The sequence below is a fragment of the Silurus meridionalis genome, chromosome 2 (assembly GCF_014805685.1).
Source record: "Silurus meridionalis isolate SWU-2019-XX chromosome 2, ASM1480568v1, whole genome shotgun sequence".
NCBI lineage: Eukaryota > Metazoa > Chordata > Actinopteri > Siluriformes > Siluridae > Silurus > Silurus meridionalis.
The window spans coordinates 1,509,109-1,531,131 of record NC_060885.1 but is presented as its reverse complement, the minus strand read 5'-3'; the positions used below and the strand labels follow the sequence as shown (position 1 = coordinate 1,531,131).

Sequence of the window (22,023 nt, the reverse complement as noted above, 5' to 3'; positions counted from 1 at the left end):
GTGTGTGTGTGTGTGTGTGTGTGTGTGTGTGTTTGTACACACAAATACAGTGATGGTGTGTGTGTGTGTGTGTGTGTGTGTGTGTGTGTGTGTGTGTGTTTGTACACACAAATACAGTGATTGTGTGTGTGTGTGTGTGTGTGTGTGTGTGTGTGTGTGTGTGTGTGTGTGTGTATACAGACCTCCTGTAGGTGTTTTAGTTGAGCTGAATGAGTTTTGTACTAAAGGAGTTCTGCAGTTTGATCAGTAGGTCATGGAGGTCGTGCTGTTTATTGTTCAGTATTGTTATGAGTTCACTGAGTGCCCTAAATATCATAAAAACTAAAACTCCCCCAGTGACCAACAACTTTTCCTCCATCACACCAGAATGTGTTACACAACAGGATTATTACTATTTTTATTAATGTTTTTCTCCTAACAGGGATGTGAATATGAACATGATGTGATTGATGAACTAACAGATCTAAAAAGTGTAAAAGTACATCAGCATATTGGACTTGTAAACCTCCAGATTTATTTGATATAAGAAATGAGATAAGATATGACCTTTACATGCAGGATCTATGTGAGAAGTTTTACAGAATAAATAAATATGTATATATAAAGTTGTAAAGTTTGAGCGTTAAACTCACCAAGGGGGCAAATTATTACTGCTTAATATATTTAAATCACAGGGAAGTCAGAGGGAGCTGTAGATCTGGGAGGTCTCGACACAGGAGCACCTTTATAGCAGAAAGTCCAAAATGACACTCTCTTACACTCTAAAGGTTTGTGGACACCTGACCAGAAGATTAGTGTGTGAACCTTTTCAAACATCCCATACCACATTTAGTCTCCATTCACAGATATACAGCTCCAGTCTTCTGGGAAGATGTTTTACTAGCTTTTGTGGAGATTCATTCAGCTACAAGGATGTTGTGAGAGACATCAGGAAGTCACTTTGCATTAACTATAAATGGATAAAAGTACAATGTGTTAGTGGATATAAAGGAGTGTAGAAAACACACAACTATAAAGTGATAGGGTTGTCAGTGTGGGGTGTGTGTGCGTGTGTGTGCGTGTGTTTGTGCGTACGTGTGGCGTGCGTGTAAAACACCACGGCAGCGCATTAAGTATTTATAAAGCAAGCTACAGTGATGAGACTGACCTCGTTTGTGTTCGGACATTTGCATGGCCCAAAGGAAACCTGCTGCTGCAGGCCACCAAGGGCTGCCCTCGGCTCAGACGTGTGTGTGTGTGTGTGTGTGTGTGTGTGTGTGTGTGTGTGTGTGTGTGTGTGTGTGTGTGTGTGTGTCAGTCAGAGTCAAGGCCACTGATTTGAATACTGGCAAACACACAAACACTCGGGTCCAAAAGTGCCTGTCCAACACCTCCCCTGTGTTTACACTGCGCCAGGAGCTGTCAGGCAGGGCCCACACAAACACACACACACACACACACACACACACACACACACAATGTTGTTTGTGTGTGTGTAAGAGAGTGCATGTGTGAACTGATCTGGGGAAAACAAACATCTGTTAGCTCTCATCTAAGGATATGAGAACATGGCCACACTCTCATCCCACTCTCATCCTCATCACACTCTCATTACATTCTCATCACACTCTCATTACATTCTCAGCACACTCTCATTCTCAGCACACTCTCGATCTCATCACACTCTCATTCTCATCACACTCTCATCACACTCTCAACCTCATTACACTCTCATTACATTCTCATCACACTCTCATTCTCATCACACTCTCGATCTCATCACACTCTCATTCTCATCACACTCTCATCACACTCTCATTCTCATTACACTTTCATCACACTCTCATTCTCATCACACCTCATCACACTCTCATTCTCATCACACTCTCATTACATTCTCATCACACTCTCATTCTCATCACTCTCGATCTAATCACACTCTCATTCTCATTACACTCTCATCACACTCTCATTCTCATTACACTCTCATCACACTCTCATTCTCATTACACTCTCATCACACTCTCATTCTCATCACACTCTCATCACTCTCATTCTCATCAAATTCTAATCAAATTCTCATCACACTCTCATTCTCATCACACTCTCATCACACTCTCATTCTAATCACACTCTCATTTTTATCACATTCTTATCACATTTTAATCACACTCTCATTCTCATCACACTCTCATCACACTCTCATCACACTCTCATTCTCATTACATTCTCATCACACTCTCATTCTCATCTCACTCTCATCTCACTCTCATCACCCTACCATTTTATCTTACTCTCATCACACTCGATCTCATCACACTCTCATTCTCATCACACCTCATCACACTCTCATTCTCATCACACTCTCATTCTCATCACACTCTCATCACTCTCATTCTCATCACACTCTCATTACATTCTCATCACACTCTCGATCTAATCACACTCGATCTAATCACACTCTCATTCTCATTACACTCTCATCACTCTCATTCTCATTACACTCATCACACTCTCATTCTCATTACACTCATCACACTCTCATTACACTCTCATCACACTCTCATTCTCATCAAATTCTAATCAAATTCTCATCACACCTCATTCTCATCACACTCTCATCACACTCTCATTCTAATCACACTCTCATTTTTATCACATTCTCATCACACTCATCACACTCTCATTCTCATTACACTTTCATCACACTCTCATTCTTATCACACTCTCATCACACTCTCATTCTCATCACACTCTCATTACATTCTCATCACACTCTAATTCTCATCACACTCGATCTCATCACACTCTCATTCTCATTACACTCTCATCACCTCTCATTCTCATTACACTATCATCACACTCTCATTCTCATTACATTCTCATCACACCTCATTCTCATCTCACTCTCATCTCACTCTCATCACCCTAACATTTTATCTCACTCATCACCCTACCATTTTTATCTCATTCTCATCCCACTTTCATCCCACTTTCATCCCACTCTCATTCTCATCACACTCGATCTAATCACACTCTCATTCTCATTCCACTCTCATCACACTCTCATTCTCATTACACTCTCATTCAATTCAATTCAATTCATTTTTATTTGTATAGCGCTTTTAACAATGACCATCACAAATTCTAATCAAATTCTCATCACACTCTCATTCTAATCACACTCATTTTTATCACATTCTCATCACATTCTAATCACACTCATTCTCATCACACTCTCATCGCACTCTCATTCTCATTACACTATCATCACACTCTCATTCTCATTACATTCTCATCACACTCTCATTCTCATCTCACTCATCTCACTCTCATCACCCTACCATTTTTATCTCACTCTCATCACACCTCATTCTCATCACACTCTCATCACTCTCATCACACTCTCATTCTCATTACATTCTCATCACACTCTCATTCTCATCTCACTCTCATCTCACTCTCATCACCCTACCATTTTTATCTTACTCTCATCACACTCTCGATCTCATCACTCTCATTCTCATCACACCTCTCATCACACTCTCATTCTCATCACACTCTCATTCTCATCACTCTCATCACACTCTCATTCTCATCACACTCTCATTACATTCTCATCACACTCTCGATCTAATCACACTCTCGATCTAATCACTCTCATTCTCATTACACTCTCATCACACTCTCATTCTCATTACACTCTCATCACACTCTCATTCTCATTACACTCTCATCACACTCTCATTACACTCTCATCACTCTCATTCTCATCAAATTCTAATCAAATTCTCATCACACTCTCATTCTCATCACACTCTCATCACACTCTCATTCTAATCACACTCTCATTTTTATCACATTCTCATCACACTCTCATCACACTCTCATTCTCATTACACTTTCATCACACTCTCATTCTTATCACACTCTCATCACACTCTCATTCTCATCACTCTCATTACATTCTCATCACACTCTAATTCTCATCACACTCTCGATCTCATCACTCTCATTCTCATTACACTCATCACACTCTCATTCTCATTACACTATCATCACTCTCATTCTCATTACATTCTCATCACACTCTCATTCTCATCTCACTCTCATCTCACTCTCATCACCCTAACATTTTATCTCACTCTCATCACCCTACCATTTTTATCTCATTCTCATCCCACTTTCATCCCACTTTCATCCCACTCTCATTCTCATCACTCTCGATCTAATCACACTCTCATTCTCATTCCACTCTCATCACACTCTCATTCTCATTACACTCTCATTCAATTCAATTCAATTCATTTTTATTTGTATAGCGCTTTTAACAATGACCATCACAAATTCTAATCAAATTCTCATCACACTCTCATTCTAATCACACTCTCATTTTTATCACATTCTCATCACATTCTAATCACACTCTCATTCTCATCACACTCATCGCACTCTCATTCTCATTACACTATCATCACACTCTCATTCTCATTACATTCTCATCACACTCTCATTCTCATCTCACTCTCATCTCACTCTCATCACCCTACCATTTTTATCTCACTCTCATCACACTCTCATTCTCATCCCACTTTCATCACACTCTCATTCTCATCACATTCTCATTACACTCTCATTCTCATCACACTCTGTGTGGAGTTTTGACATTGGACCTCCTGGAGTGTTTAAAGGCTCTGGCATGGAGAAGCTGGTGTTGGATCTGTGATGATCTCAGATGTTGAGCTATTTTATGAGTTGCTCAGTAGCTCCTAGTTTTATCACCATAAAGACTGTAAAAGGCTTTAGAAAGATCATCACTCATAATCACACACTCCAGTGCTCATGTTAGTTCTCACTCTCCAGTGTTCTGTAGTGTGTAAAGACTATAATCACACTCTTGATGTCACCCAAATGAGGATGAGGTTCCCATTTTGAGTCTGGTTCCTCTCAAGGTTTCTTCCTCATAACATCCAAGGGAGTTTTTATTGGCCACAGTCTCCACGGCTGCTCATCAGGGAGAAATACACACCATTCACCTTCACTGTTACATTCTGTAAAGCTGCTTTGAGACAATGTCTGTTGTGAAAAACGCAGTAGAAATAAACTTGACTTGACTCTAATACTTGTTACAATAATTTTCATCTCACTCTTATTACACTCTCATTCTCATCTCACTCTAACTCTAATCTCATTCCCATCACATTCTCATTCTCGTCACACCAATTCTCATCTCACTCTTATTACTTTCTCATTCTCATCTTACTCACATTCTCATCTCAATCTAATTACACTCTCATTTTCATCTCACTCTAATTCTAATCTCGTTCTCATCACATTCTCATTACACTAATTGTGTAATTAAAAATGAATCGTAAAAAGTGTAATTGTCGTGTAAACACTTTTGTTGATGTAAAAAGTAGTTCATTGTGTGCAGATTTTTATAAAGATCAGTGATTGTGTGTAAGTACTGCTGCTGATGGTGTGTGTGTGTGTGTGTGTGTGTGTGTGTAGGTCAAAAGGCAGGACGAGGAGAGCTGAGGTGTGGGAGCTCCGTCAGGAGAACAGTGATGCAGTTTGGAATGAGTTGGCCTTCTTTAAATGCCAGAACAAGAAGCTCCTTGCTGAGAAGTAAGATTGTGTGTGTGTGTGTGTGTGTGTGTGTGTGTGTGTGTGTGTGTGTGTGTGTGTGTGTGTAAAACGCACGCAGTATGTATGCATACTAACACACACTTATTTATATATATATATATATATATATATATATATATATATATATATATATATATATATATATATATATATGTGTGTGAGTATTATGTATTCCCACATACACACACCAACACACACACACACACACACACTTTTTTTTGATGAGTGTGTGTGTGTGTGTGTGTGTGTGTGTTGTCACCAGCTGTGTGAGCCCTCTTTTCTGGTCTCATGTTCTACATGTTAAAGTTTCCTTTCTCTCTCTCTCTCTCTCTCTCTCTCTCTCTCTCTCTCTCTCTCTCTCTCACTCACACACACACACACACACACACACACACACTCACACTCATTATCAGCTCCATCCTCCTCCCACACACAGTCATTAGCGTCTCGATCCCGCACCAGCGCTGCTTCCAAACTCACACATAAAGAAAAATTACATTATCCAGTCTCACACAGTGTGTGTGTGTGTGTGTGTGTGTGTGTGTGAGAGAAGAGGTTTAGTTTTTCTGGCCCACGTTAATGATTAATGGTGATTTCAGGTGCTAATGATTAAGGGTTATCCCTTGCCAGCGACTGCACCTCTGTCTTCATGATCTGCCCTCTAGCAGGGGCAAACAAACATTAACACATCACAGGCGATTGTGTTGTGTGAAGAACGCGAGGGTGTTCTCCTCAGCGTTACGGTTTACACATATCCTTTCCTTTCTAAACACATATTTGCTCTCGTGTACGATGTGATGGTGTGTTTTTTACCCTCCTTGTCTAGAAGAAGCTCTGAGCAGTTTTATAGAGTGCTCTCTAGAGAACAGTGTATTTCTGTGACTGTGTGTGTGTGTGTGTGTGTGTCTGTGTGTGTGTGTCTGTGTGTGTTAATTATCAGCGCTCTTGTCTGCTGGAGGAGTCGTTCTTTATTAGGCCTCCTTAGCTCCGTGCTTGCCAGGCCTCATTTGGTCTGTGCTGAGCTGAGGGGTCTAACCCTGCCAGCCAGCATGGCCCGACCCTCCACTGTTTGATCTCTACCCCCGGCCCACTGTTCCAGGAAACCACCCACCCCCCATTCCTCCCCTGCCCTGTCCTCCTAATCCCAGCTGAGCTCATTATGATGTAGCCTGGCTGCCTGAGCTCGAGCTGTCCAAGCTAATTACGGCCCAGCGCTGGCCGCTGCCTGCTCAGGGCCTGCTGATGCCGCTGATGGGGCTGGTGAACGGGGATTCTGGGCTGGGAAACAGGGCACAGAAGTGTTGCTGTACCTGAGAGTCGGCCTACTGGGGGCTGATGGGGCTGGAGAAGGAGAATACCGGGGGTGGGGAAGGGGTGTAGAAATGTTACTGTATTTGAGAGTTAGCCTACTGGGGCAAAAAGGGCTGCAGAAAGGCATTTTGGGGGCAGAAATATTGCTGGATCTGAGAGTTAGCCTGGTGTGGTTGCTACAGCTGGGTAGGTGGGATTCTGTGTGTGGGGGTAAAAGTGCTGTACCTGGGTGTTTCTGGAGTAGATTAGGGCCATCCTGGGATTTGGGAAGGGTTAGTTGGGGCGACCTTAAGATGGAAACGATGATGCTGGTGCCTTTAGGAATAATTTAATACCCCTAGACTAGAAATTGAACTTCAGTAATGAGGTTTTATGGGGCTGTAATTGAGGTTGTTGCTATTGGAGACTGTGGTTAAGGTTCTTGCTTTAAGGCCTTAGATTGGTTGTTTATATATGGGGGCTGTGATTGAGGTTGTTTATATCGGGGCTGTGATTGAGGTTGTTTATATCGGGGTTGTGATTGAGGTTGGTATCGGGGTTGTGATTGAGGTTGTTTATATCGGGGTTGTGATTGAGGTTGTTGAGGTTGTTTATATTGGGGTTGTGATTAAGGTTGGTATCGGGGTTGTGATTAAGGTTGTTTATATCAGGGCTGTGATTGAGGTTGTTTATATCAGGGTTGTGATTGAGGTTTTTATATCGGGGTTGTGATTGAGGTTGTTTATATCGGGGTTGTGATTGAGGTTGGTATCGGGGTTGTGATTGAGGTTGTTTATATCAGGGCTGTGATTGAGGTTGTTTATAACGGGGTTGTGATTGAGGTTGGTGATAGCGGATTTGTGATTGAGGTGGTTGATATCGGGGTTGTGATTGAGGTTGTTGGTATCGGGGTTGTGATTGAGGTTGTTGGTATCGGGGTTGTGATTGAGGTTGTTTATATCAGGGCTGTGATTGAGGTTGGTGATAGCGGGTTGTGATTGAGGTTGTTGGTATCGGGGTTGTGATAGAGGTTGGTGATAGTGGGGTTGTGATTGAGGTTGTTGGCACGGGGTTGTGATTGAGGTTGTTGGTATCGGGGTTGTGATTGAGGTTGTTGGTTTAGGGGTTGTGATTGAGGTTGTTGGTATCGGGGTTGTGATTGAGGTTGGTGATAGCGGGGTTGTGATTGAGGTTGTTGATTTCGGGGCTGTGATTTCGAGGTCGTTACTGTACAGGAAAAACACAAGGCCTTTAAATGAAATTAATTTATTGAATTAATTTTAATTCCAGTTGCCTTGCAGTTGAAGAGGGATTATTTTTGTGTTGCGTGTAGGTGATATAACGCTGATCTTTGACTGTAAGACTTCACCTTAACTGCGAATTATTGTTCAGTAAATCTAATAATAATAATATAATAATTCCGTTACCATAAACTAAAATAAGAAAAGATTAAACCTGACGGTGTTTTATTTTATCTTGTCATAAAGTAATGTATAAAATTCTCAATCAGTTTTCAGCTTGAAAACAAAATACACACGTCTGTACGAAGATAACCCTGTGCAGAAAAACCTACAGAATCGATCCTGCTTGTGGACTCGAGTATCTGGGCCACGTGAAAAAAGGCCTTAAGCTTTAAGTCCAGGGGCCTCAGAGTTTGGGATTTGGGAGGCTGACCTGCCTGGAGTGACCTCAGAGGAGCATGAGGGAGTTGCTTTCTCTTCGTTCTGCCCAGTGGCAGTCCTGCAGTGTTAGCGCTGATCCTCTTTGTGTTTGCTTCAGTGGACGCTGAATAAACTCACCCACATGGCCTTGTGCTCTCCTTTGGAGGGAAAAAAAATAAGACGTGCAGGACTGGCTTTGATCTTGGCTGGCCCTTTCCACCATTACCGGCTCATAGTGCGATGGAGAAAGCAAGAGGTCCCCTGCAGGCTGCCTTATTTTTATACTCAAACACTTCTTCTTTTTCTACTCTCTCTCTCTCTCTCTCTCTCTCTCTCTCTCTCTCTCTCTCTCTCATTAACTCTGCTTTTTCCACCTGACGAAGCTCCTGCGATGATTGAGGAGAAACGTTTGCTAGTTTTGACTTCGCTAGTTCGGGTGCAGTAACAGATGACTGGAAAGCTTTGTAGACGCCACTTTTTTCAGGTTCTTTCCGAGTTTTCTGTTTCTCTCCAGCATCTCATCATTCTTTTTCACTTCCACCTGCTCTCCTTCTCTCTCTTGCTCCCCCACCTTTCCCCCTTGTGTATATTCATTACATGCAGGAAGAGGGATGGTAGGAAGATGCGAGGTGTAATTAGGCAGCGTTTCTTTATCAAGCTGTTTTGCGGCCCGGTGAACTAAATTACCATTGAAAGGCGGCGATTAGAGCCGCATGCCCCGCTTTAAGAAGCCGATAGGCCCGAGCAGTGGCAAGCAGCCATTTCGCTGACCGTACCGCGGTGATTGCGGTGGTGAAGGTTGCGCTCGGAAGTGTTGCAATGATCTGCTAATGGTTAATTACCTCCTCGCGGCCTGGAGTTCTGGGACGTCTAATTGCCAGCGAAGGCGGCTTGCCCGATACTTAAGCAGAAGCAGCGGCGGTGGTGGTGGTGGGCAGGCGTTCACTCATCTTCCAGAAATCATTTCTTCACCAAGTGCCTAGTGGCCAGACGCTCCCCGCCGGCTTCAGTCCACTCCGCAGCCGTAAAAAAAGGAGGCGTACGTGAGGTCCAAATAAGGAGAGTTTGGTGCAGGGATTGCAGCGATAGGAATTGAAAGTTCTTGTCTGGTAGAAACAAGCAAGTCTCATAAACCTCACGATTCATCTCAGGACAAAGAGTGAGGTATTTGCCAAGTGGTTAGGGACCGGCGTTTTCCTTTATTGCAAATTAAACCCAGCAGGACGTGGAGCTGATGGAAGGCAGGGGCAACACGCAGGACATGCAGCCTCAGTAAGAGCAGAGCCGGAGAGCACTCTGGAGGAAAATGCATTAAATTAAGTAAATTACAGAGGCAAATAAAGCCGAGAGTCCGGATCGTTCCCGCCGCAGATTCCTCCTTGTCGTGCTGCAAGCTGAGAATGTTCATTTGCTCAGATCATTTGCACAACCCCTCCACCCCGACCCCCCTCCCTCCCGCCTTCGTTTATCTCTTTCTACCCCCTCCCCCCTTCTGCTGCATATCCAGCACTCTTGTTGTCCGCTCTTGTTAATTGTTAGTTAAAGGTCTGTGGGTACGAAGATGATTTAGGCCTCATAAACCGAGTAAACAGGGCCCTTAGCCAGAGACGGCTACACTCACACGACATCAAAGCATAAATTAGGCGGCCATTAGGCGCGAAAAAAAAAGCCTTTGAGATGATTTGCCGAGCGCTGCCTCCGCCGAGAGTGACCATTACACACGAGCTCCAGGAGTTTGACTTTAATGAAGTTTAATAAAGTTTACCCGTTTTGCACTGATGAGTGTTTTTTTTAATGCCGTTTCATCTTGATTGCTAAAAGGTATTAGGAGTAATGAGGGGCTTTTTGGCCCTTGGGTCCCGCAACCGAGAACACACTGTGTGAAGTGTGAATGTTTAATGTGTGTTTTGATGGCGTCCATCAATTATTTGTTAATAAATCATTATAAAAAAATCCACAGAATGATTTTTGTTTTCAGAGATATGACGGTCCGGTTACTGAGATCTCACTCACTCGGATTCTTGCTTGAAAAATGGCCTTTCCCTTTTATTTCCTCTGATATTTTTTAGCTCAGTTTGCAGGGTGACGCGACGTGTCCGCGTAAACACCGCGCGCTCAGTGTTTAAGCTAATTAAAAGCCGAGCGCCGCCTCCGTGTGGATGCGCGTGTCCCCCGGCGGACGACGATCAGTGACTCGGGAGTGTATCGCCCTCAGCCACAGAGCTGAAATCTTTATGAAGTGCTCTGATTCAGATGGCCAAGGCCTCGTCTGACCTCAGGGCCTGCTTTCTGACTCTCTCAGACATGAGCGCAGTTCCCTTTGGTCCCTGCAAAGGGTCCTCCGTTCTTTTTTGTTTTTTTCCACGCTGCATATTTTTTGTTTTGTTTTGTTTCGTTCCGGGCTCTGAGTCCCTGAGGTGTTTTGGTGTGTAGTTGTAGTTGCGGTTGAGCATCTGACTCGTCTCAGGTAAAAGAGCAGGACAGCGAGGGGACGAATGCCTCCAGGCTGTCTATAGATTTTTACAGAGGGGTTTTTCTCGGGTGAGAGAAGCAGCCGCTGCTGCACAATTACCACCAATTGTTCATGGGTTTTTTACTGTAAAGTGATGCCATGAGCAAAATCCAAATTCACCTTTGTTCAGCGATCGTTTCTGTCAACTGTGCAATGTTCTGTATCACTCCCTTCATATTTACATCCAGTACTCATAGTTATACCTTTATTTCTTTCTTCTCCTCTACTTCCTCCTCTTTTTCTTATTTTTTCTCCTCTACCTCTTCCTCCTCCTCCTCTTCTTTCTCCTCTTCAAGCACAATTATGTGCTTGCTGAACATCTCATTCCACATTATGCCTTGTTTGCTGTTATAATAAGCTCCACTCATCCCGGAGGATGTTCCACTAGATTTTGTGGAGATTAGAGTAGTTCACAAGTAAAGTCAGGTACAGATGTAGGTAAGAAGGTGAGCAGGTTCCTGGGATGCAGTCAGCGTTCACATTCATGCTGAAGATGTTCAGTAGGGTTTGGATCTGTATTAGAGGAGATCTTCCACTCACAAGTCTATGAATTTGGGTATGAATGATATTTTCTGTATTTTTCTCTCTTCCTCTCTGTGGTTGTCTCTCGTCAGGTTTGAGGTGTGAGAGGTTGTGATTGGCGGCGTTCGCTGTCCGATCGCACCTCACCGAGCCTGAGAGCGGCAGGAGGTGGACCTCCTGAACCCCTCCACCTCTCTCCTCCTCTTTATTTATTTATTTATTCGGAGAGCTAGCGGAGCGGCTCAGGAGGCAGCGCTAAGCGTCCTGCGGGAGCGACCTCGCCTAGCAAATAAACATCTGTTATTCAAATGGAGTTATTCAGAGCTGGAGAGCGAGGAGGAGGAGGAGAAGGAGGAGGAGGGAGGCGGCGCTGGGAGTTAGCAACATTTCAGAAAACAATTATACGCTGTTGACATGAGAAGAGGCGCCGCAGTCACTGTGTTTTAATTGAGCGGCTGTCTGGGGGTCGGGGGAGAGCGAGCGCCGCACAACACGCCATGGCAACACAACACACGCCGCATCACGCCACGTCGTGGCTCTGCAGCTGGAGCGCTAACAAACCCACCTCAGCACAGACGCTCCACCGGAGACACAACGAGTACGTGCACACAGCGCTCTTATTAAAAGACCACAGCTGACATTAATAACTTTACCTTCACCTCTCTCTCTCTCTTTCTCTCTCACTCTCTCTCTCTCTCTCTCTTTCTCTCTCACTCTCTCTCTCTCTCTCTCTCTCTCTATCTATCTATCTATCTATTTACCCCCCCCCATCAACAACCTGACCCTCAAAGACTAGGGTCAGGTTGGATTATCTAGCTCATCTAGATAGTCCTATCTCATCATGGACTTTCGGAAATCTAACAGCAGAAGACATTCCCCAGTCTACATTAATGGTACTGGGGTAGAGAGGGTCTCCAGCTTTAAGTTCTTGGGAGTTCACATCTACATCTACACTCTACACTACACCGTTAGATCACTGTATAAACACTGCATAACTTCTGTACAATTATACATAATGTACATATTACACACTCATATTCTCCTCGTTCTCCACACATATTGTGCCTCACATACATCTGCACTATTTTATTCACGTGTATCTTTATGTATATACTGTATATATTCACCTTACTGTACATTCCGCCTTAAATTTCACATTCATGTATATATATTTAATGGACTTGTTTATTCAGCTTGCACATTTTGTTTTGTTTACAACAGTGTCTGCACATTTCTTTTTCAAAGCCACAGCCTTAGAACATCTATCTGTACTTCTCAACAATCTCCACACGTCTCTGCACTGCTACAGACTTTATATTCATACACTCTACATGTTTACATATATACATTTATACACATTACATGCTATACATATACGGCATTTTGTTGCTGTATACTGCATCTTTTATTTATTTATATATATATAATGTACAGTATCTTACAAAAGTAAGTGCACCCCTCACATTTCATTATCTTCTCAAGGGACAATACTATAGAAATGAAACTTGGATATATTTTAGCGAAACGTTCTTTGGAAAGGATATGATATTCTGAAGACAGGTGACTCGTGAGTAAGGGCTCAGAGAGTTATATCCACCTTATTGATTAGTTGGGTACAAGGATGTGGATCAGGTCTTTAAGGTATTAGGTAGGTATAGACGCATGTGTGTATGGTATGTAGGTGAGTGAGTGTGGATGAAACAGATCGCTGTCGGTTGTGTGATTGAGAGGTTGTGTAGTCGTCTGCCAGCTGCTGCTCGATAGGTTGTAGAACGTTGTATGCCTTGATCATTCATTTGACTGCTTTTGTGTATCTTGTATAAGAGCTCTAAACTCTGAGTCCAATTCTCTCATACTGACCACTGGATGTTCTACATGCATCTCATGGTAAAGAGCCGAGGCTGTAAGAAGATCAATATCACACTGAAACTGAGTTACAGTACAGTGTTCAGGGTCATACAGAGGTGTTCCAGCACAGGTTCCACTCGGAACAGACCTCACAAGGGTCCATCAGAAAAGAGTCTCTGTCTGTCTGTCTGTCTGTCTGTCTGTCTCTCTCTGTGTCTGTTTCTGTCTCTCTCTCTCTCTCTCTCTCTCTCTCTCTCTCTCTCTCTGTCTGTCTGTCTGTCTGTCTGTCTCTCTCTCTCTCTCTGTATCTGTCCGTCTGTATCTGTCTCTCTTTGTCTGTCTGTCTGTCTGTCTGTATCTGTCTTTGTCTGTCTGTCTCTTTCAGTCTGTATCTGTCTGTCTGTATCTGTCTCTCTCTCTCTCTGTGTATCTTTCTCTTTGTCTGTCTGTCTCATTCTGTCTCCCTCTGTGTTACTCTGTTAGTTTGTCTCTGTTTTCTGGACTCTGATAAGGAGCAGGTATTCTAGCTGAAGTGATGCAGTGTATACCTGAAGATCTCTTACTTTCTCCCTCTTTCCCCATATAAATCCTCCCTTATTAAATTAAATCTGCATGGCGCAGTGCTAACCAGCCTCCTCCGATCGATAACTAATTTCTCCATCGGCGGATGTCTCCAAACTCCAGCGGCTAATTCCATCTCTTTCAGCCGCGTCTTCTCCTGAGTGTCATTGCAGCTCTCCGGGGAGCCGGAAGTGAGGAACCCGATCCATATCTCCATCCTCGTGAAGAAAAACTCCTCTTTTTTTGCGCTAATGAAAACCGGGGCCTGCGCGACTCTGGGTGTCACGTCGATATCCGGACGTCTATAAAGAGCCGGCGTTAGAAACCCGAGCCCTCGGAGGCCCCTAATGCTCGGCGTGATGGCACTCGCGCGCCCTGTTAAAGCTGCGGAGAGCGTCTCTGTTAGCCTAGCGCTGCATCGACTCCACACCTTTATGGAGGATGAAATCCATCGCTGTGGCTCACTTAGCTGACACTCCATCCCTCTATCCCTCACTCCATCCCTCCATCTCTCACTGCATCCACACGTTTATTTATAAATCCATTTATTTAAGCTCTTACACAGCACAAGGACCAATTACAGCTTTTACACATCTTACAGGCAAAACCTGAGGAGATACAACTATACTCTATCATACTCACTTTACACACACACACACACACACACACACACACACACACACAGCACAAGGACCAATTACAGCTTTTACACATCTTACAGGCAAAACCTGAGGAGATACAACTATACTCTATCATACTCACTTTACACACACACACACACACACACACACACACACACACACACACACACACACACACACACAGCACAAGGACCAATTACAGCTTTTACACATCTTACAGGCAAAACCTGAGGAGATACAACTATACTCTATCATACTCACTTTACACACACACACACACACACGCACACACACACACACACACACACACAGAGCACAAGGACCAATTACAGCTTTTACACATCTTACAGGCAAAACCTGAGGAGATACAACTATACTCTATCATACTCACTTTACACACACACACACACACACACACACACACACACAGAGCACAAGGACCAATTACAGCTTTTACACATCTTACAGGCAAAACCTGAGGAGATACAACTATACTTATCATACTCACTTTACACACACACACACACACACACACACACACACACACACACAGAGCACAAGGACCAATTACAGCTTTTACACATCTTACAGGCAAAACCTGAGGAGATACAACTATACTTATCATACTCACTTTACACACACACACACACACACACACACACACACACACACACACACACACACAGCACAAGGACCAATTACAGCTTTTACACATCTTACAGGCAAAACCTGAGGAGATACAACTATACTCTATCATACTCACACACACACACACACACACACACACACACACAGACAGCACAAGGACCAATTACAGCTTTTACACATCTTACAGGCAAAACCTGAGGAGATACAACTATACTCTATCATACTCACACACACACACACACACACACACACACACACACAGAGCACAAGGACCAATTACAGCTTTTACACATCTTACAGGCAAAACCTGAGGAGATACAACTATACTTATCATACTCACTTTACACACACACACACACACACACACACACAGAGCACAAGGACCAATTACAGCTTTTACACATCTTACAGGCAAAACCTGAGGAGATACAACTATACTCTATCATACTCACTTTACACACACACACACACACACGCACACACACACACACACACACAGAGCACAAGGACCAATTACAGCTTTTACACATCTTACAGGCAAAACCTGAGGAGATACAACTACTCTATCATACTCACTTTACACACACACACACACACACACACACACACACACACACACACAGCACAAGGACCAATTACAGCTTTTACACATCTTACAGGCAAAACCTGAGGAGATACAACTATACTCTATCATACTCACTTTACACACACACACACACACACACACACACACAGACAGCACAAGGACCAATTACAGCTTTTACATCTTACAGGCAAAACCTGAGGAGATACAACTATACTCTATCATACTCACTTTACACACACACACACACACACACACACACACACACACACAGACAGCACAAGGACCAATTACAGCTTTTACACATCTTACAGGCAAAACCTGAGGAGATACAACTATACTCTATCATACTCACTTTACACACACACACACACACACACACACACACACACACACACACACACACACAGCACAAGGACCAATTACAGCTTTTACACATCTTACAGGCAAAACCTGAGGAGATACAACTATACTCTATCATACTCACTTTACACACACACACACACACACACACACACACACACACACACACACACAGAGCACAAGGACCAATTACAGCTTTTACACATCTTACAGGCAAAACCTGAGGAGATACAACTATACTCTATCATACTCACTTTACACACACACACACACCAATTACAGCTTTTACACATCTTAGACTTATGTCTTTTTATATTTACTGTTAGGATGTTCAGATGTTCAGTAGAGTGTGGAGGTTCTTTGCTGTTCTCAGATGTTCAGTTACGTCTGCAATGTGTAATTGTGATAAAATGGTGAGATGTCCCATGTGTGTGTGTGTGTGTGTGTGTGTGTGTGTGTGTGTGTGTGTGTGTGTGGGTGTGTGGATGTTCTCTTTGAGTTTTGTTCTCCTGCGGGGGAAAGTTTTTACCTGCAGCTCTTTCACAACTCTTTGAGGTCTTTCACCCTCCGAGGAGTTTTTACTGATGCACTCCTGCGCTAAAGGGAGGGGTAGGAGAGGTCTGTGCGTGTGTGTTTGTGTGTGTTTCAGGTAGAAGGCGTCTCCCAGGGGACGAGCTCAATCCTCTGCAGACGTCTTTTTCGGGTCCTAATAATAACTTGAAAGTGCAGCCTGCTACACGGAGCCGCTTTCTTTTTAATTAGACTTTAGTGCAAATAAAGATCATTACTGCCAGATAATTGGGCTTAGTTTCAGTTCTCAAAGTCACACACACACACACACACACACACACACACACACTGTTGCACATGACTCTGTGTGTGTGTAAAGCCAGGCAAATAGGTAAACATTCCAACACAATGTGTGTGTGTGTGTGTGTGTGTGTGTGTGTGTGTGTGTGTGTGTGTGTGTGTGTATAGAGCACAGCTGGAGGAAGAGTTGGATGTGGTTCGTGTACAAGTGGCCATGGAGCGAGCTGCAGCGCAGGAGCTGCGTCTGCACGAGGATCAGCAAGGTCTCTCTCACACACACACACACACACACACACACACACACACACACACTACATTCGCAGCCAGTGAGACTCAGTAGCTGAGCTGCATTGGTGAAAATATTTATTAATGGGGTTATCAAACAATACACACTAATATACAGCAAATCATATCAATCAGTAAACAAATAAATAAATAAATAAATATCTCTAGTAAATATAAAGAGAGTAAAAGAACAGATAGATGGATGGACAAATTGATGGGTGAATGGATGATACATTGATGGATACAATATATAGATGGATGGATAAATATATAAATATATAAATAAATAGATAAATAGGTGTGTAAGGTTGTGGTTGTTTGAAAATAAATAGTAATAAATTGGCCTTCAGTCGTCTTTTACTATTACCTTTTATAGAGTTATGTGGGCGTGGCTACACATACGTCTGCGGTCACATCTGATTGGTTTTCGAGAACACGAAGGATCTTTACATCCAGCCATGAATACGTTTACACACTGAACTGTGAAAGGAAAACTGCAGCATCCACAGTGTAGATGGAGAGACATGATACTGTAACACAAGTTCCTCATGTTCTCCTTTTTAATAAAGACCTGTCCATCTGTTCATGATGAGAGAGAGACATCTAACACAAACGCTGCTGAAAGCCTCAAATACCTGTGTGTGTGTGTGTGTGTGTGTGTAGGGCTGCTTCTTCACACACGGCAGCAGCAGCAGTAGGTGACGTTGAGTTCGACACGGTTATTGTTGTGTTAATGGACTGAAATTGCGTTAGAAGTGTTATTAAAGAGATAATTGGCCTCACGCTCACATAATCACTTAATTGGTCCGTCCATTTAACTAAGTTTAACATGTGACTGGTGACTAGCAGACCAATTTATCACCAGTGAGTTTGTGTGTAAGAGTACCATGATGGCGCTAATCCTGATTTACTGAAGTGTGTGTGTTTAATATGTAGACACTTGTGGCTTTAAAGTTGTAACAAGGAGAGATTTATAAGGTGTGTGTGTGTGTGTGTGTGTGTGCGTGCGTGTGCGTGTGTTTGTGTGTGTGTGTGCGTGTGCGTGTGGTGTTCATCTCATCCTGGACTAAACCATCTGACCTAATGAGAGGCACAGCACGACACAAATCTGTCACAACGAGTGAAAAACGCCTCATCATATAAATCTGTTCATCTGATTAAAGTGTGTGGAAAACCGTGTGGAACACACTCTCCGGGTCGAGCTCGGACCGGCACCGTGCACCAGCACAGTGCAGCAGCAGCAGCCCGCGCACCAGCACCGCGGAAAGTCACCTCGGGAATGATGTTAATCCTGACACGTGTTTATCACTCGTCCAGAAAAGTGTCGACAATGAAGCACGTGTGCACGCACGCACGCACACACACACACACACACACACACTCAGAGACAGAGACACATCTCCTAATTCCTCCTGACAGCCTCCTGAGACCAAAGACACGGCTAATTTAAACTAACAAAGTCTCTGTGAGTGTGTGTGTGTGTGTGTGTGTGTGTGTGTGTGTGTGTGTGTGTGTGTGTGTGTGTGTGTGTGAGAGAGAGAGAGAGAGAGAGAACATCATCTGACCAGTATGCTCTGAATGGTCCAGGAGGTCAGGTGGCCTGAAGATGACGACTTCTAATTATTTCACTGCACACACACACACACACACACACACACACACACACACACACACGAACGCACACATTTCCAAATCGTCTCACTCCTCTGTTCACATCTTCCTATCCGGATGTCCCCGTGTTCTGGAGCTGCATTGTGAGGAGAGAGTTTAGTTCAGTGTTTAGTGGTAATTAGTTGATTGTTCAAGGTCAGAGGTCAAAGTGTAATGAGTGAGTGTGTGACCTCGCTAACACACTGGAACAAAAGCAGCATCTCAAAAAAAAAAAAAAAAAAACACAGTACAGGAGAGTGATTCATCTTAATGGAGTGATTTGTGTGTGTGTGTGTGTGTGTGTGTGTGTGTGTGTGTGTGTGTACAACCCCAGTTCCAAAAAGTTAAAATGTAATGTAAATAAAACCACATTGTAATCATTTGCAAATTTGCATATTTTCAGAAAAAAATAAGGTCGTGAATTTAATGGCTGTAACACATTTCAAATAAGTTGTTACATAGCCGTGTTTCCCACTGTGTAGCATTCGCTCTTCTCTTAACAGTCCTGTACATCTGGGACCTGAGGAGAGCAGTTTCTGAGGTTTTGGAGAGGAATATTGTCCCAGGTGTGTCTGATACTGGATTCTGCACAACAGTTCTGGGTTTTCTTTGTTGTGTTTTTTGTTTCATGATGCACCAAATGTTTGTAAATGGTGAAAGGTCTAGACTGCAGACAGACCAGTTCATCACCCAGACTCTTCTACTATAAAGTCATGCTGGTGTAATAGATGCAGAATGAAGTTAGCATTGTCGTCAAATACGCTGAAAAAGACATTTTTTGGATGGAAGCATTCGTTGCTCTAAAACCTGCATCCAGCATTGATGGATCCTTTCCAGATGTACAAGCTGCTCATTTCACAGGCGCTAATGCACCACCATACCATCAGATATCACGACTTCTTCTTTACCTCAGAGAGACTGAACCTGTATTTGAGGATGAGACGGAAAATTGTGTTCACAGACGATGATTTCTGGAGGTATTAATGATCCCATGCAGTGATTTCCACTACAGAATCATCACTGTTTTAAATGCAGTGGCCCCTGAGGGCCCGAAGATCACAGTCATCCAATATACATTTTCACCCTTGTCCCTCATGATTTCTTCAGATTCTGTTGATGATATGATGTTCTGTAAATGATGAGGAACTTGTATTATTGTGTTTCACAGCCTGGTGAAGCTCCGCCCATCTTTACTTCTGAGAGACTCTCTAACATGCACTATTTATACCCCAATCATCTCACTGACCTGCTGTCAATCAACCTCATTCATTACTCATGTTTTTCAGACGTGTTTCAGCATCAAATTCAAAATCACCTTCTTTTTCATTACAATTCTACATTTCATCATTTTAAACATTTCAGTTTTTCTTCTGTTTAATGTCAACAAAATGCAGGTTTATAAGATTTACAATTTACATTCTGTTTTTATGTACATTTTACACAGTAACTTTTTTTGGGAGGGGGGTGTGTGTGTGTGTGTGTGTGTGTGTGTGTGTGTGTGTGTTGTGGGGAAGTGGGAGCTCAGTGGTTAAGGAATTGGAGCTTGGATTGGAAGGAAGGTCATGAGTTCAAATCCCAGCACCACTAAGCTGCCACTGTTGGGCCCTTGTGCGAGGCCCTTAAGCTTCAACTGCTAAGTTGTATGTTGCTCTGTATAATGGTGTCTGCTTAAGGCCATAAATGTGTGTGTTTCTCTCACAGACCATGATGAAGATGATAATGAGGACGGAGTGAGCAGTACATCACTTCCTGTTTACAGACTACATCACTCTGTTAAAAAGGTACACACACACACACACACACACATCTGTGTGTGTATTCACATGAATAAAGACCAGTTACTCACTGCATAGCGCTCATGTATACTTAACATATGTATCAATACATCTCCTAAACATTGTGTGTGTGTGTGTGTGTGTGTGTGTGTGTGTGTGTGTGTGTGTGTAATTGAGAGCAGATGATGCCACTGAGGCGTGTGTAGCTCCACCATATGGCTCAGTAATGGGAGCTTGTCATCGCCTTTATTACTGAATGACAAGCACCATGTTCAACCAAATAACCTGCTGGGGGTGGTCTGTTCTTCTGTTTTGTGCGTGTGTGTGTGTGCATGCATGCGTGTGTGTGTGTGTGTATATGTGTGTGTGTGCGCACGCTCATGTCACCCACATTCCTGCCAGCCTGTTGTCAGCCAGGCATAAAGTGCCTAATGCTGTTTGAAAGGCGGCGTGTTGCAGCTCTAGGAGAGTAAAAGCAGTCAGTTTGCCTGGGGGTATGACACACACACACACACACACACACACACACACACACACACAGTCTCTCTGACAAGCTCCTCAATGGGTAATTCAAAAGGTGACAAAAAAGCTGGACAAAGAAAGAGTGCAGTTTTACTTACACACACACACACACACACACACACACACACACACACACACACACACACACACACACACATTATCATGTCACTGTGGATGTGTCCTAAACCGCATGCCCTATTAACTATTTACTGCATGTTAGCATATCATTAGATCATATTGAACGTGTTTTAACCCCCACACACCCTAAAAACTTTATAGTGCACATTAACACTATACTCACACCCTGAGTAGAGTGAGAGTGAGTGAGTGTGTAGTGAGAGTAAATGAGTGTGTAGTGAGAGTAAATGAGTGTGTAGTGAGAGTAAATGAGTGTGTAGTAAGTGAGTGTGTAGCGAGAGTTAATGAGTGTGTAGTGAGAGTTAATGAGTGTGTAGTGAGAGTTAATGAGTATGTAGTGAGAGTTAATGAATGTGTAGTGAGTGTGTGTGTATAGTGAGAGTAAATGAGTGTGTAGTGAGAGAGTAAATGAGTGTGTAGTGAGAGTAAATGAGTGTGTAGTGAGGAGTGTGTAGTGAGTGAGTGTAAGTGAGAGTAAATGAGTGTGTAGCGAGAGTAAATGAGTGTGTAGTGAGAGTGAGTGTAAGTGAGAGTAAATGAGTGTAGTGAGAGTAAATGAGTGTGTGTAGTGAGTGAGTGTAGTGAG

The 22,023-nt window shown here is 43.2% G+C and overlaps 1 protein-coding gene across 8 annotated transcripts in view; it reads left to right on the top strand.

Annotated features, from left to right (window-relative positions):
- The window catches only part of cntln (centlein, centrosomal protein), a 101,254-nt gene that overhangs the window by 53,323 nt on the left and 25,908 nt on the right, over window positions 1-22,023 (top strand). For all 8 annotated transcript variants that reach the window (XR_006928703.1, XM_046875318.1, XM_046875363.1 and 5 more), the window contains 3 exons: window positions 5,491-5,607; window positions 17,236-17,330; window positions 20,704-20,783. Coding sequence is in view for 7 of the 8 variants with exons in the window: in XM_046875318.1 (XP_046731274.1) it covers window positions 5,491-5,607; window positions 17,236-17,330; window positions 20,704-20,783 (292 nt within the window). In the remaining variant the exon portion in view is untranslated. The remainder of the gene's footprint in view (window positions 1-5,490; window positions 5,608-17,235; window positions 17,331-20,703; window positions 20,784-22,023) is intronic.